We start from the raw sequence: 24,541 nt of genomic DNA on the forward strand, positions 1-24,541 counted from the left end.
GCTCTGGAGCAGTGCAAATGCCTACCATCTTGCTTGTCAAGAGACCGGAGACCCACACACACCCAAACACCACAGCCTTTCAAGGTCAGGAGTTTGAGAATGGGAAGGCACAATATGATAGAGGGAATCTTTATATGCAGATAGTAATAAACAGTAAATTAAATGCAGAGGGCACAGACCAAAAATCGTGTAAAGTATTTCAGCTGAAGCATGTTTAGGAATGTTTTTGAGTTCAGTTGATTTGAAATGTACCGTGCACTAAACTGAGCTGCAACATGTTAGGAGAACTCATTACAGTGTGCACATAATGTCAGCTACACTCTAACCTGTCCATCTGACCAGAATATCTGACAAGATATTGTTTGATGGATTCTTAGCACAGCAATAATACCAAAATGGCAGTGGCATGTTAGATTGTGTGGCACTAAACCCTGGTCCTGTGCTTCCCCCTGCATTTAATAAATGAACAAGCCCTTACTGAACTGAAGTGGGTGTGATTGGACATTAAAATGTGCTGATGGTATTCCAAGACCAGGTTAAGAACTGTCGCTGTTGGCTTGCTGATTACATTTCACCACTGTTCAGTCCCACTCTGATTACAGGCTTTGTATTACTATTATTGTGGCTGTCTCTCTAACCATTTCTGCTACAGGTCACTCACTAAACGCAAACCTTGTTTTAATCCTCATCTTTTTGTTCCTCCCTCATGTCCTGAGCTGCCTGCCTGGAGTTGCCCTTTTTTGGTTCAGTTCCTGTGTCTTGGTATCGGGCCTCACTACTCAGCAGAGTTCCAACACAACCATCCTAACCTCTCTCTCTCTCTTTTACATGTACTAAGATGCCCTGCCGTCCACTCTGGAGGTGTCCATTTATCCATGTTCTGGAATCAGGCCTGTTCCTCTACTTAACAGAGCTTTTGACACAAGTCGCCTAACCCTTTTTTTCTTACTTTCTGTTCTCTCTTTTGCATGTGCTGTGGTTCCCTGTTCCTCCTGCTGTGCCTTGATGTTCGCTCAGCCTGGCTCTCCACTGCCCTGCTGTGGTACGGTTCTGCTTTGGGTTCTGCAATGATCCATTTTTACCACACTCCATTGCTATACATACACATACTTAATCAGCATGGACTTTAACATTAACACTGAGCATATGTCCAGTACCTACTCACACTCATACTTCATAACCTGTTCCTACATTAGCCCTAGGCTTTCATTATCTATCTGTCTAGTTCTTTGTGTAATGTTATTTGTTTGTTTGTTTGTTCTGTGCGGGTCAACCTAAGGCAGATGGGTTCCTCGGACTGAGTCTTGGTTTATCCAAAGGTTTCTTCCTCTTAGTATAAGGGAGTTTTTCCTTGCCACTGTCACTACCACCTCCATTGTGGTGTTTTCTCATAAGAGGCATGGACCTGGATCTCTGTAAAGTGCTTTGTGACAACATTTTTTGTGAAAGGCGTTATGTAAATACATTTTGAATTGAACAGAATTGAATTGAATTGCTCATTGGGGGTCTTAGATTTACATGTCTTTTTATGTTATTGATTTTCTTGTGTCTTTTACTAATTACTGATTGTGTAAAGCTGCTTTGTGACATCAACAGTTAAGTAAAAACATACATTTGATTTGATCTGTGGGATAAAAAAGTTATTTTTGAAAATGCATCAAGAAGGAGGAGCTACAGTCTAACAACATACAAGGTTTACAAAAAGGGTATGTTTTATTGAGTTCATGCATTGTTTGAAAATGGTGGACACCTTTAGAACAAAAAAAGGAAACCTTACGAAGTGAGTGGTAAAGTCACAAACTTTTTAGCAGCACTCAAGGATGCTGTTTTAACTGAATATTTAAAAGGTTATAGAGATAATATCTATACACTCTAAAATCAGTAGCCTCAGAGCAATAAATATGTTTGCTCTGAGGTGCATTTTATCTTACAACACATTGTGGCTAAAGCAACTTACCATGCAACAGCACGTTAAACTAATTCTGTTGAGTAGGTGTTCCAAACGAAAGACCTTCATCTTTGATGATGCAGCCGGCTGGCAAGAATCTGAACGCTGTGCATGAGACGATTACTTAAGCTAGCTTGTTTACACTGGACATTTAGAAACCATGGAGTGGTCAGGGAGAGTGATAAGGGTTTGTAAGGGAAGAATGGATTTAGTTAAATGGCAGTAAATTCTGGAAGCAAACATCAGAATGGATGTAAAAAAGTTGAAAAGAGAATGATTACAGCATGATAGTGATCCTAAACACATCTCAAAATCCACAACCTCAAGAGGCACAAACTAAAGTTTGTGCAGTGGTCCTCACAGTACATCAACCTAAACATCACTTAAAAGCTGTGAACAGACCTCAAAGAGCAGTGCCTGCAGGGGTGGCAATTCAATTAGGACCAGGGGTGATTTTGTGGTCTTAATATCTCTGTCTTTTCCCAGACATCTCACAGATAATTCAACAACTTAACAAGTATTAGAAATCTCTGGTCTATTTTTAAAACCTTCTGCTTATCCACAGAATGTCAAATACCATGATTGCTCTGCATGGGCATGAAACTGGAGCCCCAATCCAACCTGTACATTTAGCTTACTCAACTTTGAGTCTTTTAAGACCTGTCTAGTAACCCAATCCTGCTTGCTTGCACTAACAGAGCTGGATTATTGCAGACAAGGTCTTAAGGAGTGATTACAATGCTGCTATATACCAGCCTCAAAAGAAGGGAAGCATCGACACTAGAGAAATAGAGTCCTTGAATGGTATAACTTCAAATAAAAACCAAATCTTGGGGTTTAGGTCTGGTATCAGCCCTGTAATATAAACTCTGTATTTCAAGATGCGAAACTATTTCTAGTCTCAACTAGATGATTGCAGATAAACTTTGCCAAAGCACTTTGTTAAGTCAAATAAAAAAAAACAAATTAGAAAAAGGTCTTCAGAACCACTGCTGGAACCAGTGGTGTTCAACAGGTGTGATGAATACTGTCCTTGTAAATTAATGCAGCTAGCCCAGCTTGTAGCATACCACCACAAAGACATCAGCATGGCTTAAAATGAGTCATTCTGCCACCACCAATTACCTGACTAAACTACACTGCAGTACTACTTTATGTGGCTTTGACTCTACCTTGACTTGTAAATATGAGCTGCAGATAGAACAGCATGATAAGGTCAGGGGAGTCCTGCAGTCACTACCCATAAATGACACAAATTAAGATGTGATTCTTGTCGCGCAATAAGTACATCAACACCTTCTTTTCGCTTTTGTCAACAATTTTCTCTACTTCCTACTTCTCTTTGACTCTGTGTCATTGGTGACGCACAGTCGGATTCACCTGCTCTAATTCCTTAACGGGATTGCTGTTTCCCCGGATATCCAATTACATCCTGATTAAGTGAGATCAACCCATTAGGTCTGACAAACTAATGCAGCCTCCTCCATCTCAATGCCAAATTACAACGCCCTTCCTACCTACCTCATGCCATCATACCACCATGCCGCACTTAGTTCTGCTAATGGTGTTGTGTATGTGGTTTCAGTGATCCTCATCCTCATTCCTAGTCCTTGGTTTAACAAATGTTGCATCAATTAAACATTGACCTGAAATGCCTGTAGTATCGAAAGTTCATATTTAATTCCACACTAACCGACACACTGTATCAAGAACACACCAATACATTTTAGAGAAGAACCATTCTAAGTTGTTGCAACTTACATGGGAACCTTTTTGTCAGCATCAGCTACCATCCACCTACCTTTTTCTTCATTACAGACCTTGTCCTTTGCTGTCTGCACTCACTCTTGTCATTTGACCCCATAACCTGATTTCCTTCACCAATCGGTTTACCTGCACTCTCTGCCCTGTTCTCAGCCACCCCTCCTTTGCCTCCACTCTCTCTCTCTCTTGCTCTCTTTTCTCTGTGTTTCCATCTTTAGGCTTATCCCTTCATCCCTGATCTCCTTCATCCCCTCCAATCCTCATCTGTTCCTCTCTGGAGGAAGCTGGAGAGAAAGAGAGTTTTTCACAGGTAAGTTGCAACCAGTCTCTTGGTGGAACGCATGAGAGGTAGAGAGAAAGAGAGAGATAGAAGGACTGTCTTTTGGACTGAGGTGCACCAAAAAGTGGAGCTGCAAATACCGGAGTGAAGCATAGAGGAATAGCAGAGAGAAGCTTTGGTACTTTTGTGTTTTTAGAAAGGTGAGTAACTTTTAAAGAATTTTCGGGTGATCATCAAGTGAAGTTTGGTGGAGCCAACCAGTATTCATTCTGTGGAGGGCTGTCATGGGTGGAGATCATCAGCTGAAGGCCAACTGAGATCCCTGGTGTCTACTTCTTGATTTAGTGAACTTTTAAGAAAACCTGGAAAACAAATGACACGGTGTGCCATGTTGTCTTGTCTATAGTGTGTGCTTGCCTGTAGACGCCACTATAATTTGTGGGAAAAATGGTTTGGTGAGATTTAGTGATTTAGTGATTTGCTAACCTTAGTATGGGCACTCATGCATTATCTCATTATTTAGACATTTTCTCAGAATATGGACTCATTTAGAGGTGACAACTATAGCCTTTGCAACTCACAAGAGCAAGAGTCATTTCATCTGAGATTTTTAGGATTATTTTTAACATCCCAAACATTAGCAGATCTATTAACTGATTGTACACCCCTAAACAGTTCTTCTGATTATTTCTGTGCCCTCTACATGCCTCTTTGTCCAGTGGTAAAGAGCAGTTGGTAATCGGATGACAAGATTTGATTTGAAAGCTCCTGGTGGAGCTTAGGCCTAACCCCCTACTTCTTTCATCTACTGCTTTCATCCAGCCATGCACTGGTCAGTTTTTTTTCTGATGTTGCATAGACTGGGTAGCATTTTTGAATAAGCCGGGGAAAATAGTTTACTAAAAATCCTAACCAATCTGCACATAGGACAATAGGATAGCATACTAGAAATGAGTCTTCCTAATTTTGCATTACAAATTCCAATTATGGTTGTTAATGGTTGTAAAAGTAGAAAAAAGGTTAATGAATAAATCATATATTACTTTTGGCATCATAAATTATTTCAAGCAGTATGCTTTCATTATGGAGGTAATAAGAATGCCCAAAATAAGTCAACATCTATATACAGAATCAGCTATCAAGGATTAAGAATATTAGCATGGTAGTTGGTGAGAGGGTATAAAATATTAAATCATTTTAAGAACAATTTCTAACAAAGCCTGTTTTGGTAATTATGCTTTACAATGTCCCAAAGTATGTTCTCTGTAGAAGAAGTCAACTCTCTTTACTTAGAAAATAAAAAACAGGTTGTTTTTGCTTAAGACTGTATACAGCCTATAGAAATCAGGATGCGTACTGTTTTGCTGATGGCCACGCAGTGAACTCCAGTCATTTAGTAAGCCTATATGATCCCCCATTGCATTAGCTAACTAACATGCCAACAAAACGAAGTATGGATTAGTCGAATTCCAATCACTATCATTCATTCATTCCTTCATTTATGTATTTATTTTTATTTATTTATTTATTTATTTATTTATTTATTTATTTATTGAAGAACCATGGTGTGAAGTTCGTTCTCGTCTGTTTCTGTCTCATTGTTGGCCAGGTAACTTGCTGCTTGTCTCCATCTATTGCCATACATAGCTGACCACCCTTACCAGCTGCCGCCATGGGTGAAATGGAGAAAATGAAAAAGGAGGCTGAGACCCTGAAGACACAGATTGAGGTAGGACTTTAATACAGTGGGCCGCTATCGTTAGGGCATACACGGGAGGTTCACAAGCAGTACATTGTAGCTAATACTGACTGTAGACGAAAATAAGCTGCATTTGTCTGTTATTTAGTTAGCACTTACATACATGGAGGTTAAATTTTCAAACTGGTGTGGTCTTAATCAGCAGCTTCTCCAGTTTGGTACGTAATCTCTGTTAGTTAAGCTAGCCAATAGCTAACCAAAAGAGTAACCTAATTATTTGTATTACTTTTATTTCATTATATTTTTTAACAACTTAAGTCATTATTCTGATAGTCTCCACCCCCCCCCCCCAAAAAAAAAAAAAAAAAAAAAAAGAAAGGTCTGGGATACTTCAACATACTTGCTACCAGAAACAGTAAAAGGGAAGAAAAACACAGACGATTTGGGTCCAAAGGCACCTTCTTCAGTGAATGTCTTAAAGTAATGTGAACTGAGGGGTCTTGTCTTGTACACACATCAACAAAAACACGTGATCTCAACTCCTACTTTTCTCCTATCTCTATATATTACAGTTCAAAATACATCTGCAGCTTAGTGTACACCAACTGTAGTTAATATTTCTTCCAATAGGCAGCCCGCAAAGCAGCCCATGATACCGACCTGGCCTCTGCAGCCTCTGGACTGGCCCCTGCACCCACCATACAGTTGAAGACCAGGAAGACACTGAAGGGTCACCTGGCCAAAATCTATGCCCTGCACTGGGCCACAGATAACAAGTGAGAATGTGGTTTATTTACCGTATACATTCACCTCACACATTATGTATCACAGCTTGATTAGACAAAAGGATCAATCTCAAGACAGTGTCTTTTGATCAATGTTTGACTGTCTCCTGCAGCTAAGCTTTAATCTGGCTATCCAAGTTAGGATTTCCCTTGTAGTCCTCTCTGTGCCATCTTGTGATCATTGTGAATCCCCTTTATTGCTTAGTTGAACATGTGTACCAAAATAGCCATAGACCATAGATTTTTTTCTTCTACTAACAATACAGTTAGAGTGGAGGCCAAGTCCCATAACAGATAACTCTAATAACAGTGCAATGAGTTTTAATAACTTAGACATTATGATACATTATACATTATGAATGTATGTGTGTGGCAATTTGAGTGTATTTTACAAGCGTTGAGCATTGGGCCAGAATTGTGAGTCCTGAATTGTCCATTCAAGAACTAAGAATTAGTTAGAGAGCAACCTTTTGGCAACTTACCACACAGATGCAGTGTTTCATGTGTAAAGGGCTTTTTTCCTCACTGGTATAACTTCAACAACTCCATGAGCACTACATATTTTTCATACTATTTTTAATCCTCCCTTTTCTTGATTCCAGGCTAATGGTCAGTGCCTCACAGGATGGTAAACTTCTTATATGGGATACCCATTCTGGAAACAAGGTGAGGCTGGCAGAAATTCCATATACACTCGGGACCTCTGTAGCAATGTTTAAGTTGTAGAATTGCCTCAGAGATCATTAAAAGATCAGTAAATGCACAGTTAAATAGGTAAACAACAAGAAGTGTACTACATCCTATGCTGCTTACCTTATACCTACAATGCTAATATCATTTAATAATGCTAATAACATTTAAAAATTGGACTGGCCTACAAGCTTACATGTTGGTCAACATAGCAACACTGCTCACCTCAGTTGGCCTGCTGTCTAGCATCAGGTGGATAACAAGCCGCCCTTTAGCTTGTTGTTTAATTAGCTTGTACAGATTATAGGGACAGCAGGTGAGCTGGCATGTGAAAAGTGCTAATATTGAGCAGTTTAGCTTAGTGTGTCAGAAAGACCTTTGATGACCTTTGATGATAATTTCTTAGTTTTTTTATTCTAGTGAAAACAGTGTCCTGATCCAAAAGTCTAAATTGTCGTTAGGTAGTTATGTGCTCTCAAAAAAAAGATTTCCCAATATTTGAATTTCAATAAGAAGCAGTAGCATACTGCAAAACACTGGGAAAAAATGTTTAGCCTGAGGCCTCTGTATGCATAAGTGAAATCATCTTATACTGAAGTTCATTACATGAACATCTTCCTACATCTTCCTATTTGTCCCACTGTTTCCCCCGCAAAAAAACTTGACACAAAAAAGGCTAACACATACTTCCTCCTTATATCCAGATTAATGCAGTTCCCCTAAAGTCCTCATGGGTGATGACCTGTGGATATGCCCCCTCTGGAAACCTTGTGGCAAGTGGTGGCCTTGACAACATGTGCACCGTCTACAACTTGAAGACACCCGTTGTTAAGATTGTAAAAGAACTGGATGCACACACGGGTATATAATGTCTGAAATTAGAGAAACATTTTTTTTATAATTTTACTGGCTATTGCTTAGTGATCTACCATCTGTATTGTAAAATGACCCTGAATCTTTATGACTTATTTAGGCTACCTTGCCTGTGCTCGCTTCATCAATGACAATGAAATTCTCACTGCCTCTGGTGATACCACCTGGTAAGCAATACTACATTAAGCATGTAGCATGATTGAATTAACTCTTAAATGAGCAGTAACACTTTAAATATATATATGAATAGACAAATACTCATTTCATATCACACAAATTTTCAAATCAGATGTGATTTACATGCACATTCCACTACACTTAAAGTACACATTTGATTTAAGAGTATTTGCATACATTTCAGTTTCACTATCTTGAAATAACTTTTTCTGGCCATAATGTTTGGGGCAGAGCAATAATGGGTACTGTGTTGCATAGGTCTTGCATGCAATGACTGCTTGGAATCACCAGGTGCTGAGTATCATCTCTGGTGATGCTTTGCCAAGCCACTAATACAGCCATCTTCAGCTCTTGCTTGTTTTGGGGCCTTCTTCCCTTACTTTTAATTTTTACACTGTGTTGCAGTGTGTTCTGCTGTGGGATGAAGCACCACCCAATGGTTTTAGAGGCTTTAATCAGAAATTGAGCAGATAAGATGTTTCCATAAACCTCAAAATTCTTTGTCTTAAACATTAGGGTTGCAATGGTATGAGAGTTTCACAGTATAATAGCCATCTCAGAAAACATCCCCTATATTTATCTTTCACTTTTGCTATATTAGTGCTATATTATTACACTACTTTGTTTTAAGATTAATATTTTGACCGAACATTGTCTCTATCTTTACTGCTCTTTTAGTGCTTCTGTCATCACCATGGCAATACACCTCCTAAAGGCTGTTTGATAGACTATTGAGGATTTTTCTTTACCATAGTGAGGGTTGTTCTGTCTTCCTTTTGTGATTAATGAGCTCCTATGTGCATTCCTTATTTCTTTGAGATACTCCACACAATTTATTTTGGTTATCCAAGGTTTTACTGCAATCTCTTTTTATGTCTTTTTATTCTTGATTGGCACAGCTCTTGTCCCTAGGGTGAGCAATGGCAACCACAGATTCCAAAGGTGTTTGAAAGCTTAGTAGCAAGCCTAGGTATCTTATGCCTGGAAGCAATATAACATACAGTAACAAACATATAGTAATCATAAGCACCTGTAAAGCTAAACATCCCAAACATTATGGTGCCCTGAAATGAGGGGAACTGTATAAATAAAGTGTAGCAATTAAACAATTGCTACATCTAAATCTATATGTTTCATTCTCTATTTGTAATTCAACCACCCCCCATTCCCTTTTAGTGCCCTGTGGGACATAGAGACTGGCAAACAGAAGACAGTCTTCCTGAACCATGTGGGTGACTGCATGTGTCTAGCTCTGTCCTCTGACATGAACTTGTTCGTTTCTGGGGCCTGCGACTCTCTGGCCAAACTGTGGGATGTCAGAGATGGCCAGTGCAAGCAGACCTTCCAGGGCCACACCAGTGATGTTAATGCCATTTGTGTGAGTATGAGGGAACAAGGATGCTCCATTTCCAAAAGTGGAGGTCACCTCCACATTTAGTACTGCTTAAAATGTCTAAAATAAGAATTGGATGTACCACGTCAGCTGTATAGAAACATTGTTAGAGAGGATTTTGGGGGAGTCTGTCTTATTTAAACCTTGCTATAACGAGATTCAAAGAACTCTCTGTGGCTTTCTAGAAAGAGGGTTGCGGATGCCTATGAGTTTGAGAGGGGATTTAAACTTAGAACAATTTTGAATGCAGATGTTCCACTATTTTGAAAGGCACCCTAAACTTTTCTTTCCTTCCTCTTTAGTTCTTCCCAAGTGGAAACGCTTTCGTGACTGGCTCAGATGACTGCACCTGCAAGATGTTCGACATCCGCTCTGATCAGGAAGTGATCGGCTACCAGGACGCCCAGCTCATTAGTGGTGTAACATCACTGGCCCTGTCCATGTCTGGCCGCCTCATCTTCGCTGGCTATGACAACTTTAACTGCAATATCTGGGACTCACTGAAGGGCGAGAAAGTTGGTGAGTGGCATGAGCGAATCAATACAACACTGTAGTCCCTGGATAAGAATGTCAGGAAAATGCCATTATTTTACTTTAACCCTCTAAAAGGCGTGTAATATACGTTAAGGGGTTCATTCATGAGAAGAAAAACATTCATTAAGGTTCCTTAATCCTCATCTCCTCACCTTTTTCCAGGAGTGCTGTCTGGCCATGACAACAGGGTGAGCTGCACTGGAGTGCCGGACGATGGCATGTGCGTGTGCACTGGCTCATGGGATAGCTTCTTGAAGATCTGGAACTGAGCTGATTCAGTGGCAAAGCCAATGATGAGGAGAGGGAGAGAATGGGAGAAAATGAGGAATAAAGCTATAGTTGCAAAGCAGAGTTAAAGAAACTGGGAGGGAAAATGATTCAGGTATAGTGGCAGGGGTTATTTTTCAAACATTTCAGTTTGCAACTGTTTCTCTTTCTCTCTTTCTTTCTCCTGAGTTCTGGAAAACAAGTGGATATAAAAAGAAGTTTAAGCAATGTCCTTTCAAAAGCACCACAGCGTATGAAGGAAGTGAAACGTGTTTATGTATTACATAATGACAAACACCAACAATAGCAATTGCTGGAATTAATACATACTATAATACTATACTATACAAATACATACTATATGTTTTTGAAAAAGAATACAATGAACAAGTTAAGTCAATTATGAAGAATAAAAAAGAATAACTTACAGCACAGAAAAATAGATTTTAATGGGGTTTTTTTTGTGTCTCAGGACTGAAATGTCCTCACTGTTAGCTGAAAGTTTGTATGTAAATTTGTATATTTTAGCTATTTTAATAGGGTGCAGAGTTCATGTACAGTGACTTTTATCCCGCACCCACAGTTTACATGTCTGGTACAGCTTGACAGCTGCCATTTTATCACAATAAAAAAGCTGGCAACTCATTTAGGCAATATGTTTGCTGTAAAATGGCCATCATCTTCTATTTATCAGACAAAACACAATAAAGTATTATTGAGTCCATTTAAGACTTTCTTTTGAGGACAACACAATGAATTTGTAACATACACTAAATTTCACTTCTTCTTTTACAATGCCACAGTCTCTCCTAAAACATAATACATCAACATGGTTGTTGAAAACATTTCTAATAAACTTAGAATTCTGCATTAAACAATAGCATGTGTATCTATGTATATGTATATTTAAATATATAATGCAGCTCCCATGCATTTGATCAATTTATCCACTTAAACATTTCAGTTGTTTGGTGATTGTTGTTTTAGTTAAGGTGTTTAAGAAGGGTTAAAGTATTTGAGAAAAAATTACTGCACCTCCTTTTACTAAACAAATTTTTAGACGAATTTCCTCTTCAACTTGAAGGTATCTAGGTAAGTAATTCGATTTTTAACAGATCCATAAAAGAAGGTAAAGAGGGCAAAAAACATGCCACCCGTTCCTTGTTAGGACATACAGGCTGAATATAATAGCAAAGCAATCAAATATTTTTAAAATAGTATATACAAGGTCCATGAATTCATTAGGGTCATTCTTAAAAGCAGGTTATGGTTCAGTACCATTGAGTGCATATTTAGGGATATGGTGTTGATGGTGAAGTACTTTACAATCTTTGTTTGTCTTTGTCTAATTAAACATAAAAAAGGCAGATCATAAAGCAAAATCAATAAAATGAGACCCGACATGTGTTGCGTCATGCTTGTGCACTAGCAATGATGCAAAAAGCAAGAGAAAAATAACACTGCTAAGTTCCAAACTCTCACTAGTCAGCAAATCTGGGTTTGGCTGATGGGTGAAGTATGCTACCTGTCTGAATGCAAAGTGCAGCTGTAAAGTTTGATGGAGAAAGAATAAAGGTCCAGGGATGTTTGAGGCCCTTAGTTCAAGAGAAGGTAAATCTTTATGCTGCAATGACATTCTAGAGCATTCCCAACCTTATGCAACTGACCACAAGAGCCTATGTGCTCATATAAACAATATAACACAATAAGCAATGTAGCCTATTAGTTCTGTTATTTTGCTGAATTGGAACAAGACAGCTCTGATTAATTAGTTACAAATGTCTACAGGTCAAATGACAAATTCTATAGTTGCCAATGGTGTCACAAGTTCAAGCATGAAAAAGTATTTTTATGGAAGAAATTACTTTTTAGCTACCAATCTGAATGTTGATTGTGCTTAGAATTGAATTTATTCAAATTGAAGGGAGTCAAATTGAACCACTAGTGAGCAAAAGCTAAAATACAACCTTTTTGTGCTGTTTGGATCTGTAGCCAGTTAGCTAAGGGACAATAACAGGGACAAATGTGCCATGCAGAACAGTACAGGCTTGGTTCCAGCAAACTGGGGAGGGTAGTTGTATCCTCTAGTTTCAAAACTAGTGTGATGCAACTTGAGCACTCAATCCACTTCTCAGTGTTTTCTTACAATGGATAACATGACAATGACAGTCAAGGCAGAGTGAGAGTCACTTTTTGTAGGAGCTCTATGAAACGTAAATACCTTCATCCTTATAATTGCCTTAAAATATATCACTGAACCCATGTCATATTCATGGGGCAGTGGTGGCTCAGCGGTTAAAGCGCCAGGATATCGATAACAGGGTTGTGGGTTCGATTCTCGGCCTCGGCAAGCTGCCACTGTTGGGCCCTTGAGCAAGGCCCTTTACCCTCTCTGCTCCCTGCAATTGGCTGCCCACTGCTCTGGGTGTGTGTGTGTGTACTCACTGCCCCTAACACATGTGTGTGTGAGTGTGTGTTCACTACCAGATGGGTTAAATGCGGAGGACACATTTCGCTGTACAGTGTACACTGTACAGTGACAAATACGTTTACGAAGGTAATCCTGGTATGGCTGCAGGATTTCATTGGAAACAAGATGAAGCACACCTGATTGCACACATTGAATGAGCTGATCTCAGTCCATTATTCAAAAGGTGTCATATTTAGATTTAATATAAAACAGTCATGAAATGAACAGGGTTAAATTCATTAGGCAGGTAGATGATGCTTGGTGGCACTGCTGCTCCTGGGCAGTGCTTTTGACAGGCTCTGGCTGTGGAGTGTGTGTTTGGTGACGTCACAATTGTGGTGTTCTGTGACTATTAACATGATATCATGTATAAATAGTTTTCCGTCTCTCTGCATTCCTCAGTCCGCTGTCAGCGGCGGAGCAGAGTGGTCACCTAGACTGGGAGAACCTCCAGGTTAAGGTAAGGGAGTTGGTGAGAGTTTATCAGCTCAAAAGAGAGCGACTGTCTCTCAGTGAGAAGTGCCTTAGGTCCAGTGGGACCAGTATGGCAGTGGCTCACGATCGTGTTATTCCCTAATTTATGTATCAAGGGCATCACCCTAAAATATATAAATAGGGTCCTGATGCTTAGCCTTCCCCGTTCCGCTGACAGCAGCGGAGTGGAGTGGTCACCTCACCCAGCCAGCACTGTTGTGCTGAATGTGAGAGGACCGGTGGAGAAGACCCAGCTAGGGAGGGAGAACCTCAAGAGAGCCTGGAAGAACCTCCAGGTTAAGGTAAGGGAGTTGGTGAGAGTTCATCAGCTCAAAAGAGAGCAGTTGACTCAGGTCCCCTGTGACCAGTCTCAGGTCCTGTGTGACCAACCATAGGTCGCGTGTGACCAGTGTGGCCAGCCTCCGGTCCCATGTGACCACTGTGGCCAATCTCCGGTCCCGTATGACAGATGTGACCAGCCTCAGGTTCCGTGTGACCAGAATGAAAGCGGTTGGGATTGAAAAGCGCAAGACATGGACCCGGTTACCCTGAGCTCCTGGAAAACGCCCGGCCGTCATCCAGGATTTAGGGGTCTGGGAGCTGTCCATCGGCAGGTGTTAGAGTGTACAAAGAGCCTGTGTGCGGAGCTGTGATAAATACTTAGTTTTTGATGTGTTCTTTGTTTTTTTGTTTTTTTACTGTGAATAAATAAAATTAGAAACACTGTATTGTCCCATGTTTTAGAAATATTATTAACATGACAAATGACTATTATTATTAAACTGAATAATCCATTAATAGTGACAATAATAACCATTATAACACTGATCAAAAAACAACCACAGACTGTAAAAATACTAAAAGACAACAAAATAACAGTAAAAATACTAATAGTTGCAACAACAATAACAAAAATAACAACAACTACTAATAATGCATTTACTAGTACGTCTACTACTACTACTACTACTAATAATACCGAAGAAAACAGCAGAAAACAGCATATGGTAAAACTAGCATATTATTATTAATAGTTGCAACAACAATAACAAATATAACAACAACTACTACTAATGCACTTACTAGTACTACTACTAAAAACAACAATAATAATAACAATAATAATAATAATAATATTCATTAAAATAACACCCACAATAATATTTGTTAAATCACAACTACAAAAATAGCAAAGTCCTATGTTTTGTTTCGGATGTAGATTACTGTTCTAGATCATTACAATTTGTTAGACGTTTTTAAATAATTGTGTGTTTTCACCATCAGAAAATTTGTTCTTTTAGTATTTGTCGAGGAGGTCTTAAGGTATTACACGCTCACATATGTCTTTCCAAAAACAGGAAAACCGATTTATTTCAATGACCATTCCAACCATATTTAAGTTGAGGGTAGAATATGATTTATAAAATCTGAACACTGATTTATTCCTTAGAACAGGTCTATTTTTGTTTAGGTAGTAGATAACTGCTCTAGGTTATTTGAATGAAAATTCCAATTAGTTTATTAGCATTTTTTTTTAAATAATTGTGTGTATAGTCTGTTATGTACTGTAAGTTTAGTCAAAGAGAAGTCAATTAGTAGTACAGTTGATGTAAACTTGTACTACTACTTAATTTGTGTAGAAATTGCACTTCATTTGCATGAGGCCCACCCACAGCTTCATTTAGGTGAGGTGTATAAGGTCACCATCAATGTAACAGTCCTGCAGAACAACTCTAAGTACACTGAGACACCTTCATCCTCAGGAAAATTTGCTCTTTTAGAATTTGTCCAGCAGGTCTTCAAATATTGAAGGCTCCCATATGTTTTTCCAAAAACAGGCCACTGATTAATTTCTGTCACCATTCTAATCATGCTTAAGTATAGGGAAATTGTTCATATCATAATTTTTGGCAAGTACAATTTTGTATAAGAAATTCTGTCGAGTAATTTGATGCTTTTTGAGTTGGAAGTTCATGTTTATTCTACCTAAATTTGTACCTGTCTTTCACAGAATTAAAATTGTTGTATCATTCTGTAACCATACTGCAAGTAATAGTCACACTCCAACATTTTTGAAATACATTAGTGGTCTTTACTGATGTGGAACATGTGCTACTACTTCTTCTACTTAATGTGTGTAGCAATTTTACACAACTATATATAATTTGCATATGACCAGCCCACAGTATCATGTGGTGTATAAGGTCACCATCAATGTAACAGTCCTGCAGAACAACTCTAAGTACACTGAGACCCCTTTGTTATCTGGAAAATTTGCTCTTTTAGTATTTGTCCAGCAGGTCTTCAAGTATTGAAGGCCCTCAAATGTGGTTCAAAAAACAGATTTAGCTTATTTATTGATTGCAGTCTTTCTCCTTTGTTTGTCTTGAGTGTAGTTGTACATGATGCTATTTTGATTTTATGTCAGTCAGTGTTTTTTTTTCTAAAGTTTGATATGTTGTTTTGTGAGCTCTAGCTGTTTGTTTCCTTCTGCAACAGTACTGCTAATAAAAGTCCAACTCCATCATCACAAATTTACATTAGAGGGTTTCTAAAGTGTACATATTTTCACAACTTTTCTAAAATACATTAAGTGTCTTTACTTAATTTAAACTTGTACTACTACTTCTTCTACTTAATGTGTTTAGCAAATGTATAGAACTGTATATAATTTGGATATTACCCACGCACAGCGTGCAGAACAACCTATACTACACTGAGATCCCTTCACCATGAGAAAAATGAGCTCTTTTAGTATTTGTCTATCAGGTCTTCAAATATTGAAAGCCAAAATATATGATTTGAAAATCTGAACACTGATTTATTCCTTAGAATAGGTCTATTTTTGTTTAGGTAGTAGATAACTGCTCTAGGTTATTTGAATGAAAATTCCAATTAGTTTATTAGCATTTTTTTTTTTAAATAATTGTGTGTATAGTCTGTTATGTACTGTAAGTTTAGTCAAAGAGAAGTCAATTAGTAGTACAGTTAATGTAAACTTGTACTACTACTTAATTTGTGTAGAAATTGCACATCATTTGCATAAGGCCCACCCACAGCTTCATTTAGGTGAGGTGTATAAGGTCACCATCAATGTAACAGTCCTGCAGAACAACTCTAAGTACACTGAGAAACCTTCATTCTCAGGAAAATTTGCTCTTTTAGTATTGGTCCAGCAAGTCTTCAAATATTGAAGGCTCCCATATGTTTTTCCAAAAACAGGCAACTGATTGATTTCTGTCACCATTCTAATCATGCTAAAGTGTAGGGTAATTGTTCATATCATAATTTTTGGCAAGTGCAATTTTGTATAAGAAATTCTGTTGAGTAATTTGGTGCTTTTTGAGTTGGAAATGCATGTTTATTCTACCTAAATTTGTACCTGTCTTTCACAGAATTAAAATTGTGGTATCATTCTGTAACTATACTGCAAGTAATAGTCACACTCCAACATTTTTGAAATACATTAGTGGTCTTTATTGATGTGGAACATGTGCTACTACTTCTTCTACTTAATGTGTGTAGCAATTTTACACAACTGTATATCATTTGCATATGACCCGCCCACAGTATCATGTGGTGAATAAGGTCACCATCAATGTAACAGTCCTGCAGAACAACTCTAAGTACACAGAGACCCCTTTATTATTTGGAAAATTTGCTCTTTTAGTATTTGTCCAGCAGGTCTTGAAGTATTGAAGGCCCACAAATGTGGTTCAAAAAACAGATTTAGCTGATTTATTAATTGCAGTCTTTCTCCTTTGTTTGTCTTGAGTATAGTTGTACATGATGCTGTTTTGATTTTATGTCAGTCAGTGTTTTTTTTTCTAAAGTTTGATATGTTGTTTTGTGAGCTCTAGCTGTTTGTTTCCTTCTGCAACAGTACTGCTAATAAAAGTCCAACTCCATCATCACAAATTTACATTAGAGGGTTTCTAAAGTGTACATATTTTCACAACTTTTCTGAAATACATTAAGTGTCTTTACTTAATTTAAACTTGTACTACTACTTCTTCTATTTAATGTGTGTAGCAAATGTATAGAACTGTATATATTTTGGATATTACCCACGCACAGCGTGCAGAACAACCTATACTACACTGAGATCCCTTCACCATGAGAAAAATGAGCTCTTTTAGTATTTGTCTATCAGGTCTTCAAATATTGAAAGCCAAAATATATGGTTTGAAAATCTGAACACTGATTTATTCCTTAGAATAGGTCTATTTTTGTTTAGGTAGTAGATAACTCCTCTAGGTTATTTGAATGAAAATTCCAAGAAGTTCATTAGCATTTTTTTTTAAATAATTGTGTGTATAGTCTGTTATGTACTGTAAGTTTAGTCAAAGAGAAGTCAATTAGTAGTACAGTTGATGTAAACTTGTAGTACTACTTAATTTGTGTAGAAATTGCACATAATTTGCATAAGGCCCACCCACAGCTTCATTTAGGTGAGGTGTATAAGGTCACCATCAATGTAACAGTCCTGCAGAACAACTCTAAGTACACTGAGAAACCTTCATCCTCAGGAAAATTTGCTCTTTTAGTATTGGTCCAGCAAGTCTTCAAATATTGAAGGCTCCCATATGATTTTCCAAAAACAGGCAACTGATTGATTTCTGTCACCATTCTAATCATGCTAAAGTGTAGGGTAATTGTTCATATCATAATTTTTGGCAAGTGCAATTTTGTATAAGAAATTCTGTTGAGTAATTTGGTGCTTTTTGAGTTGGAAGTGCATGTTTATTCTACCTAAATTTGTACCTGTCTTTCACAGAATTAAAATTGTTGTATCATTCTGTAACCATACTGCAAGTAATAGTCACACTCCAACATTTTTGAAATACATTAGTGGTCTTTACTGATGTGGAACATGTGCTACTACTTCTTCTACTTAATGTGTGTAGCAATTTTACACAACTGTATATAATTTGCATATGACCCGCCCACAGTATCATGTGGTGTATAAGGTCACCATCAATGTAACAGTCCTGCAGAACAACTCTAAGTACACTGAGACCCCTTTGTTATCTGGAAAATTTGCTCTTTTAGTATTTGTCCAGCAGGTCTTCAAGTATTGAAGGCCTTCAAATGTGGTTCAAAAAACAGATTTAGCTGATTTATTGATTGCAGTCTTTCTCCTTTGTTTGTCTTGAGTGTAGTTGTACATGATGCTGTTTTGATTTTACATCAGTCAGTGTTTTTTTTCTAAAGTTTGATATGTTGTTTTGTGAGCTCTAGCTGTTTGTTTCCTTCTGCAACAGTACTGCTAATAAAAGTCCAACTCCATCATCACAAATTTACATTAGAGGGTTTCTAAAGTGTACATATTTTCACAACTTTTCTGAAATACATTAAGTGTCTTTACTTAATTTAAACTTGTACTACTACTTCTTCTACTTAATGTGTGTAGCAAATTTATAGAACTGTATATAATTTGGATATTACCCACGCACAGCGTGCAGAACAACCTATACTACACTGAGATCCCTTCACCATGAGAAAAATGAGCTCTTTTAGTATTTGTCTATCAGGTCTTCAAATATTGAAAGCCAAAATATATGGTTTGAAAATCTGAACACTGATTTATTCCTTAGAATAGGTCTATTTTTGTTTAGGTAGTAGATAACTGCTCTAGGTTATTTGAATGAAAATTCCAATTAGTTTATTAGCAGTTTTTTAAATAATTGTGTGTGTAGTCTGTTATGTACTGTAAGTTTAGTCAAAAAGAAGTCAATTAGTAGTACAGTTGATGTGAACTTGTACTACTACTTAATTTGTGTAGAAATTGCACATCATTTGCATGAGGCCCACCCACAGCTTCATTTAGGTGAGGTGTATAAGGTCACCATCAATGTAACAGTCCTGCAGAACAACTCTAAGTACACTGAGACACCTTCATCCTCAGGAAAATTTGCTCTTTTAGTATTGGTCCAGCAAGTCTTCAAATATTGAAGGCTCCCATATGTTATTCCAAAAACAGGCAACTGATTGATTTCTGTCACCATTCTAATCATGCATAAGTGTAAGGTAATTGTTCATATCATAATTTTTGGCAAGTGCAATTTTGTATAAGAAATTCTGTTGAGTAATTTGGTGCTTTTTGAGTTGGAAGTGCATGTTTATTCTACCTAAATTTGTACCTGTCTTTCACAGAATTAAAATTGTTGTATCATTCTGTAACCATACTGCAAGTAATAGTCACACTCCAACATTTTTGAAATACATTAGTGGTCTTTACTGATGTGGAACATGTGCTACTACTTCTTCTACTTAATGTGTGTAGCAATTTTACACAACTGTATATAATTTGCATATGACCCGCCCACAGTATCATGTGGTGTATAAGGTCACCATCAATGCAACAGTCCTGCAGAACAACTCTAAGTACACTGAGACCCCTTTGTTATCTGGAAAATTTGCTCTTTTAGTGTTTGTCCAGCAGGTCTTTAAGTATTGAAGGCCCTCAAATGTGGTTCAAAAAACAGATTTAGCTGATTTATTGATTGCAGTCTTTCTCCTTTGTTTGTCTTGAGTGTAGTTGTACATGATGCTGTTTTGATTTTATATCAGTCAGTGTTTTTTTTTCTAAAGTTTGATATGTTGTTTTGTGAGCTCTAGCTGTTTGTTTCCTTCTGCAACAGTACTGCTAATAAACGTCCAACTCCATCATCACAAATTTACATTAGAGGGTTTCTAAAGTGTACATATTTTCACAACTTTTCTGAAATACATTAAGTGTCTTTACTTAATTTAAACTTGTACTACTACTTCTTCTACTTAATGTGTGTAGCAAATGTATAGAACTGTATATATTTTGGATATTACCCACGCACAGCGTGCAGAACAACCTATACTACACTGAGATCCCTTCACCATGAGAAAAATGAGCTCTTTTAGTATTTGTCTTTCAGGTCTTCAAATATTGAAAGCCAAAATATATGGTTTGAAAATCTGAACACTGATTTATTCCTTAGAATAGGTCTATTTTTGTTTAGGTAGTAGATAACTGCTCTAGGTTATTTGAATGAAAATTCCAATTAGTGTATTAGCATTTTTTTTAAATAATTGTGTGTAGTCTGTTATGTACTGTAAGTTTAGTCAAAGAGAAGTCAATTAGTAGTACAGTTGATGTAAACTTGTACTACTACTTAATTTGTGTAGAAATTGCAAATCATTTGCATGAGGCCCACCCACAGCTTCATTTAGGTGATGTGTATAAGGTCACCATCAATGTAACAGTCCTGCAGAACAACTCTAAGTACACTGAGACACCTTCATTCTCAGGAAAGTTTGCTCTTTTAGTATTTGTCCAGCAAGTCTTCAAATATTGAAGGTTCCCATATGTTATTCCAAAAACAGGCAACTGATTGATTTCTGTCGCCATTCTAATCATGCATAAGTGTAGGGTAATTGTTCATATCATAATTTTGTACAAGGGCTATTTTGTATAAGAAATTCTGTTGAGTAATTTGGTGCTTTTTGAGTTGGAAGTGCATGTTTATTCTACCTAAATTTGTACCTGTCTTTCACAGAATTAAAATTGTTGTATCATTCTGTAACCATACTGCAAGTGATAGTCACACTCCAACATTTTTGAAATACATTAGTGGTCTTTCCTGATGTGGAACATGTGCTACTACTTCTTCTACTTAATGTGTGTAGCAATTTTACACAACTGTATATAATTTGCATATGACCCGCCCACAGTATCATGTGGTGTATAAGGTCACCATCAATGTAACAGTCCTGCAGAACAACTCTAAGTACACTGAGACCCCTTTGTTATCTGGAAAATTTGCTCTTTTAGTATTTGTCCAGCAGGTCTTCAAGTATTGAAGGCCCTCAAATGTGGTTCAAAAAACAGATTTAGCTGATTTATTGATTGCAGTCTTTCTCCATTGTGTGTCTTGAGTGTAGTTGTACATGATGCTGTTTTGATTTTATATCAGTCAGTGTTTTTTTTTCTAAAGTTTGATATGTTGTTTTGTGAGCTCTAGCTGTTTGTTTCCTTCTGCAACAGTACTGCTAATAAAAGTCCAACTCCATCATCACAAATTTACATTAGAGGGTTTCTAAAGTGTACATATTTTCACAACTTTTCTGAAATACATTAAGTGTCTTTACTTAATTTAAACTTGTACTACTACTTCTTCTAATTAATGTGTGTAGCAAATGTATAGAACTGTATATATTTTGGATATTACCCACGCACAGCGTGCAGAACAACCTATACTACACTGAGATCCCTTCACCATGAGAAAAATGAGCTCTTTTAGTATTTGTCTATCAGGTCTTCAAATATTGAAAGCCAAAATATATGGTTTGAAAATCTGAACACTGATTTATTCCTTAGAATAGGTCTATTTTTGTTTAGGTAGTAGATAACTGCTCTTGGTTATTTGAATGAAAATTCCAATTAGTTTATTAGCAGTTTCTTTAAATAATTGTGTGTGTAGTCTGTTATGTACTGTAAGTTTAGTCAAAGAGAAGTCAATTAGTAGTACAGTTGATGTAAACTTGTAGTACTACTTAATTTGTGTAGAAATTGCACATCATTTGCATGAGGCCCACCCACAGCTTCATTTAGGTGAGGTGTATAAGGTCACCATCAATGTAACAGTCCTGCAGAACAACTCTAAGTACACTGAGACACCTTCATCCTCAGGAAAATTTGCTCTTTTAGTATTTGTCCAGCAAGTCTTCAAATATTGAAGGCTCCCATATGTTATTCCAAAAACAGGCAACTGATTGATTTCTGTCACCATTCTAATCATGCATAAGTGTAAGGTAATTGTTCATATCATAATTCTTGGCAAGTGCAATTTTGTATAAGAAATTCTGTTGAGTAATTTGGTGCTTTTTGAGTTGGAAGTGCATGTTTATTCTACCTAAATTTGTACCTGTCTTTCACAGAATTAAAATTGTTGTATCATTCTGTAACCATACTGCAAGTAATAGTCACACTCCAACATTTTTGAAATACATTAGTGGTCTTTACTGATGTGGAACATGTGCTACTACTTCTTCTACTTAATATGTGTAGCAATTTTACACAACTGTATATAATTTGCATATGACCCGCCCACAGTATCATGTGGTGTATAAGGTCACCATCAATGCAACAGTCCTGCAGAACAACTCTAAGTACACTGAGACCCCTTTGTTATCTGGAAAATTTGCTCTTTTAGTATTTGTCCAGCAGGTCTTCAAGTATTGAAGGCCCTCAAATGTGGTTCAAAAAACAGATTTAGCTGATTTATTGATTGCAGTCTTTCTCCTTTGTTTGTCTTGAGTGTAGTTGTACATGATGCTGTTTTGATTTTATATCAGTCAGTGTTTTTTTTTCTAAAGTTTGATATGTTGTTTTGTTAGCTCTAGCTATTTTTTTTCCTTCTGCAACAGTACTGCTAATTAAAGTCCAACTCCATCATCACAAATTTACATTACAGGGTTTCTAAAGTGTACATATTTTCACAACTTTTCTGAAATACATTAAGTGTCTTTACTTAATTTAAACTTGTTCTACTACTTCTTCTACTTAATGTGTGTAGCAAATGTATAGAACTGTATATAATTTGAATATTACCCACGCACAGCTGCAGAACAACCTATACTACACTGAGATCCCTTCACCATGAGAAAAATGAGCTCTTTTAGTATTTGTCTATCAGGTCTTCAAATATTGAAAGCCAAAATATATGGTTTGAAAATCTGAACACTGATTTATTCCTTAGAATAGGTCTATTTTTGTTTAGGTAGTAGATAACTGCTCTAGGTTATTTGAATGAAAATTCCAATTAGTTTATTAGCATTTTTTTTTTAAATAATTGTGTGTATAGTCTGTTATGTACTGTAAGTTTAGTCAAAGAGAAGTCAATTAGTAGTACAGTTGATGTAAACTTGTACTACTACTTAATTTGTGTAGAAATTGCACATCATTTGCATGAGGCCCACCCACAGCTTCATTTAGGTGAGGTGTATAAGGTCACCATCAATGTAACAGTCCTGCAGAACAACTCTAAGTACACTGAGACACCTTCATTCTCAGGAAAATTTGCTCTTTTAGTATTTGTCCAGCAAGTCTTCAAATATTGAAGGCTCCCATATGTTATTCCAAAAACAGGCAACTGATTGATTTCTGTCGCCATTCTAATCATGCAGAAGTGTAGGGTAATTGTTCATATCATAATTTTGTACAAGGGCTATTTTGTATAAGAAATTCTGTTGAGTAATTTGGTGCTTTTTGAGTTGGAAGTGCATGTTTATTCTACCTAAATTTGTACCTGTCTTTCACAGAATTAAAATTGTTGTATCATTCTGTAACCATACTGCAAGTGATAGTCACGCTCCAACATTTTTGAAATACATTAGTGGTCTTTCCTGATGTGGAACATGTGCTACTACTTCTTCTACTTAATGTGTGTAGCAATTTTACACAACTGTATATAATTTGCATATGACCCGCCCACAGTATCATGTGGTGTATAAGGTCACCATCAATGTAACAGTCCTGCAGAACAACTCTAAGTACACTGAGACCCCTTTGTTATCTGGAAAATTTGCTCTTTTAGTATTTGTCCAGCAGGTCTTCAAGTATTGAAGGCCCTCAAATGTGGTTCAAAAAACAGATTTAGCTGATTTATTGATTGCAGTCTTTCTCCTTTGTTTGTCTTGAGTGTAGTTGTACATGATGCTGTTTTGATTTTATATCAGTCAGTGTTTTTTTTTCTAAAGTTTGATATGTTGTTTTGTGAGCTCTAGCTGTTTGTTTCCTTCTGCAACAGTACTGCTAATAAAAGTCCAACTCCATCATCACAAATTTACATTAGAGGGTTTCTAAAGTGTACATATTTTCACAACTTTTCTGAAATACATTAAGTGTCTTTACTTAATTTAAACTTGTACTACTACTTCTTCTACTTAATGTGTGTAGCAAATGTATAGAACTGTATATATTTTGGATATTACCCACGCACAGCGTGCAGAACAACCTATACTACACTGAGATCCCTTCACCATGAGAAAAATGAGCTCTTTTAGTATTTGTCTATCAGGTCTTCAAATATTGAAAGCCAAAATATATGGTTTGAAAATCTGAACACTGATTTATTCCTTAGAATAGGTCTATTTTTGTTTAGGTAGTAGATAACTGCTCTTGGTTATTTGAATGAAAATTCCAATTAG

At 37.0% G+C, this 24,541-nt stretch overlaps 1 protein-coding gene and 21 non-coding genes across 22 annotated transcripts; all 22 read left to right on the forward strand.

Annotated features, from left to right (window-relative positions):
• Nucleotides 1-5,664: 5,664 nt before the first annotated feature.
• Nucleotides 5,665-10,412, forward strand: gnb3b (guanine nucleotide binding protein (G protein), beta polypeptide 3b). The gene is made up of 8 exons (XM_072674655.1): nt 5,665-5,721; nt 6,322-6,467; nt 7,079-7,142; nt 7,871-8,027; nt 8,140-8,206; nt 9,393-9,594; nt 9,912-10,128; nt 10,306-10,412. The coding sequence occupies exons 1-8, from the start codon at nt 5,665-5,667 to the stop codon at nt 10,410-10,412; spliced, it is 1,017 nt and encodes a 338-aa protein (XP_072530756.1).
• Nucleotides 10,413-15,117: 4,705 nt separating this feature from the next.
• Nucleotides 15,118-15,172, forward strand: LOC140552401 (U7 small nuclear RNA). Its single transcript, XR_011979338.1, has one exon. It is a non-coding gene; the product is annotated as a U7 small nuclear RNA (small nuclear RNA).
• A 450-nt stretch (nt 15,173-15,622) lies between these two features.
• Nucleotides 15,623-15,677, forward strand: LOC140552384 (U7 small nuclear RNA). Its single transcript, XR_011979323.1, has one exon. It is a non-coding gene; the product is annotated as a U7 small nuclear RNA (small nuclear RNA).
• A 414-nt stretch (nt 15,678-16,091) lies between these two features.
• LOC140552554 (U7 small nuclear RNA) lies at nt 16,092-16,146 on the forward strand. Its single transcript, XR_011979479.1, has one exon. It is a non-coding gene; the product is annotated as a U7 small nuclear RNA (small nuclear RNA).
• Nucleotides 16,147-16,501: 355 nt separating this feature from the next.
• On the forward strand, nt 16,502-16,556 carry LOC140552543 (U7 small nuclear RNA). Its single transcript, XR_011979468.1, has one exon. It is a non-coding gene; the product is annotated as a U7 small nuclear RNA (small nuclear RNA).
• Nucleotides 16,557-17,006: 450 nt separating this feature from the next.
• Nucleotides 17,007-17,061, forward strand: LOC140552492 (U7 small nuclear RNA). The gene has a single exon (XR_011979421.1). It is a non-coding gene; the product is annotated as a U7 small nuclear RNA (small nuclear RNA).
• A 414-nt stretch (nt 17,062-17,475) lies between these two features.
• On the forward strand, nt 17,476-17,530 carry LOC140552555 (U7 small nuclear RNA). The gene has a single exon (XR_011979480.1). It is a non-coding gene; the product is annotated as a U7 small nuclear RNA (small nuclear RNA).
• Nucleotides 17,531-17,883: 353 nt separating this feature from the next.
• Nucleotides 17,884-17,938, forward strand: LOC140552544 (U7 small nuclear RNA). The gene has a single exon (XR_011979469.1). It is a non-coding gene; the product is annotated as a U7 small nuclear RNA (small nuclear RNA).
• A 450-nt stretch (nt 17,939-18,388) lies between these two features.
• On the forward strand, nt 18,389-18,443 carry LOC140552407 (U7 small nuclear RNA). Its single transcript, XR_011979344.1, has one exon. It is a non-coding gene; the product is annotated as a U7 small nuclear RNA (small nuclear RNA).
• A 413-nt stretch (nt 18,444-18,856) lies between these two features.
• LOC140552557 (U7 small nuclear RNA) lies at nt 18,857-18,911 on the forward strand. Its single transcript, XR_011979481.1, has one exon. It is a non-coding gene; the product is annotated as a U7 small nuclear RNA (small nuclear RNA).
• A 351-nt stretch (nt 18,912-19,262) lies between these two features.
• Nucleotides 19,263-19,317, forward strand: LOC140552545 (U7 small nuclear RNA). The gene has a single exon (XR_011979470.1). It is a non-coding gene; the product is annotated as a U7 small nuclear RNA (small nuclear RNA).
• A 450-nt stretch (nt 19,318-19,767) lies between these two features.
• LOC140552494 (U7 small nuclear RNA) lies at nt 19,768-19,822 on the forward strand. The gene has a single exon (XR_011979423.1). It is a non-coding gene; the product is annotated as a U7 small nuclear RNA (small nuclear RNA).
• Nucleotides 19,823-20,236: 414 nt separating this feature from the next.
• On the forward strand, nt 20,237-20,291 carry LOC140552630 (U7 small nuclear RNA). Its single transcript, XR_011979547.1, has one exon. It is a non-coding gene; the product is annotated as a U7 small nuclear RNA (small nuclear RNA).
• A 350-nt stretch (nt 20,292-20,641) lies between these two features.
• LOC140552525 (U7 small nuclear RNA) lies at nt 20,642-20,696 on the forward strand. Its single transcript, XR_011979453.1, has one exon. It is a non-coding gene; the product is annotated as a U7 small nuclear RNA (small nuclear RNA).
• A 450-nt stretch (nt 20,697-21,146) lies between these two features.
• Nucleotides 21,147-21,201, forward strand: LOC140552385 (U7 small nuclear RNA). The gene has a single exon (XR_011979324.1). It is a non-coding gene; the product is annotated as a U7 small nuclear RNA (small nuclear RNA).
• Nucleotides 21,202-21,615: 414 nt separating this feature from the next.
• On the forward strand, nt 21,616-21,670 carry LOC140552558 (U7 small nuclear RNA). Its single transcript, XR_011979482.1, has one exon. It is a non-coding gene; the product is annotated as a U7 small nuclear RNA (small nuclear RNA).
• Nucleotides 21,671-22,022: 352 nt separating this feature from the next.
• Nucleotides 22,023-22,077, forward strand: LOC140552420 (U7 small nuclear RNA). Its single transcript, XR_011979356.1, has one exon. It is a non-coding gene; the product is annotated as a U7 small nuclear RNA (small nuclear RNA).
• Nucleotides 22,078-22,527: 450 nt separating this feature from the next.
• LOC140552386 (U7 small nuclear RNA) lies at nt 22,528-22,582 on the forward strand. The gene has a single exon (XR_011979325.1). It is a non-coding gene; the product is annotated as a U7 small nuclear RNA (small nuclear RNA).
• Nucleotides 22,583-22,996: 414 nt separating this feature from the next.
• Nucleotides 22,997-23,051, forward strand: LOC140552559 (U7 small nuclear RNA). The gene has a single exon (XR_011979483.1). It is a non-coding gene; the product is annotated as a U7 small nuclear RNA (small nuclear RNA).
• A 354-nt stretch (nt 23,052-23,405) lies between these two features.
• Nucleotides 23,406-23,460, forward strand: LOC140552421 (U7 small nuclear RNA). The gene has a single exon (XR_011979357.1). It is a non-coding gene; the product is annotated as a U7 small nuclear RNA (small nuclear RNA).
• Nucleotides 23,461-23,910: 450 nt separating this feature from the next.
• LOC140552387 (U7 small nuclear RNA) lies at nt 23,911-23,965 on the forward strand. The gene has a single exon (XR_011979326.1). It is a non-coding gene; the product is annotated as a U7 small nuclear RNA (small nuclear RNA).
• A 414-nt stretch (nt 23,966-24,379) lies between these two features.
• Nucleotides 24,380-24,434, forward strand: LOC140552560 (U7 small nuclear RNA). Its single transcript, XR_011979484.1, has one exon. It is a non-coding gene; the product is annotated as a U7 small nuclear RNA (small nuclear RNA).
• Nucleotides 24,435-24,541: the final 107 nt, after the last annotated feature.

The sequence above is a fragment of the Salminus brasiliensis genome, chromosome 3, assembly GCF_030463535.1.
Source record: "Salminus brasiliensis chromosome 3, fSalBra1.hap2, whole genome shotgun sequence".
Taxonomy (NCBI): Eukaryota; Metazoa; Chordata; class Actinopteri; order Characiformes; family Bryconidae; genus Salminus; species Salminus brasiliensis.

What these genes read in the sequence shown, in the direction of transcription:
- gnb3b (XM_072674655.1), top strand. Translation starts at nt 5,665, where the DNA reads ATGGGTGAAATGGAGAAAATGAAAAAGGAGGCTGAGACCCTGAAGACA. An exon ending in ATACCCATTCTGGAAACAAG is followed by an intron (nt 7,143 to 7,870) that starts GTGAGGCTGGCA and finishes CCTTATATCCAG; the next exon opens with ATTAATGCAGTTCCCCTAAA. An exon ending in GTGATGTTAATGCCATTTGT is followed by an intron (nt 9,595 to 9,911) that starts GTGAGTATGAGG and finishes CTTCCTCTTTAG; the next exon opens with TTCTTCCCAAGTGGAAACGC.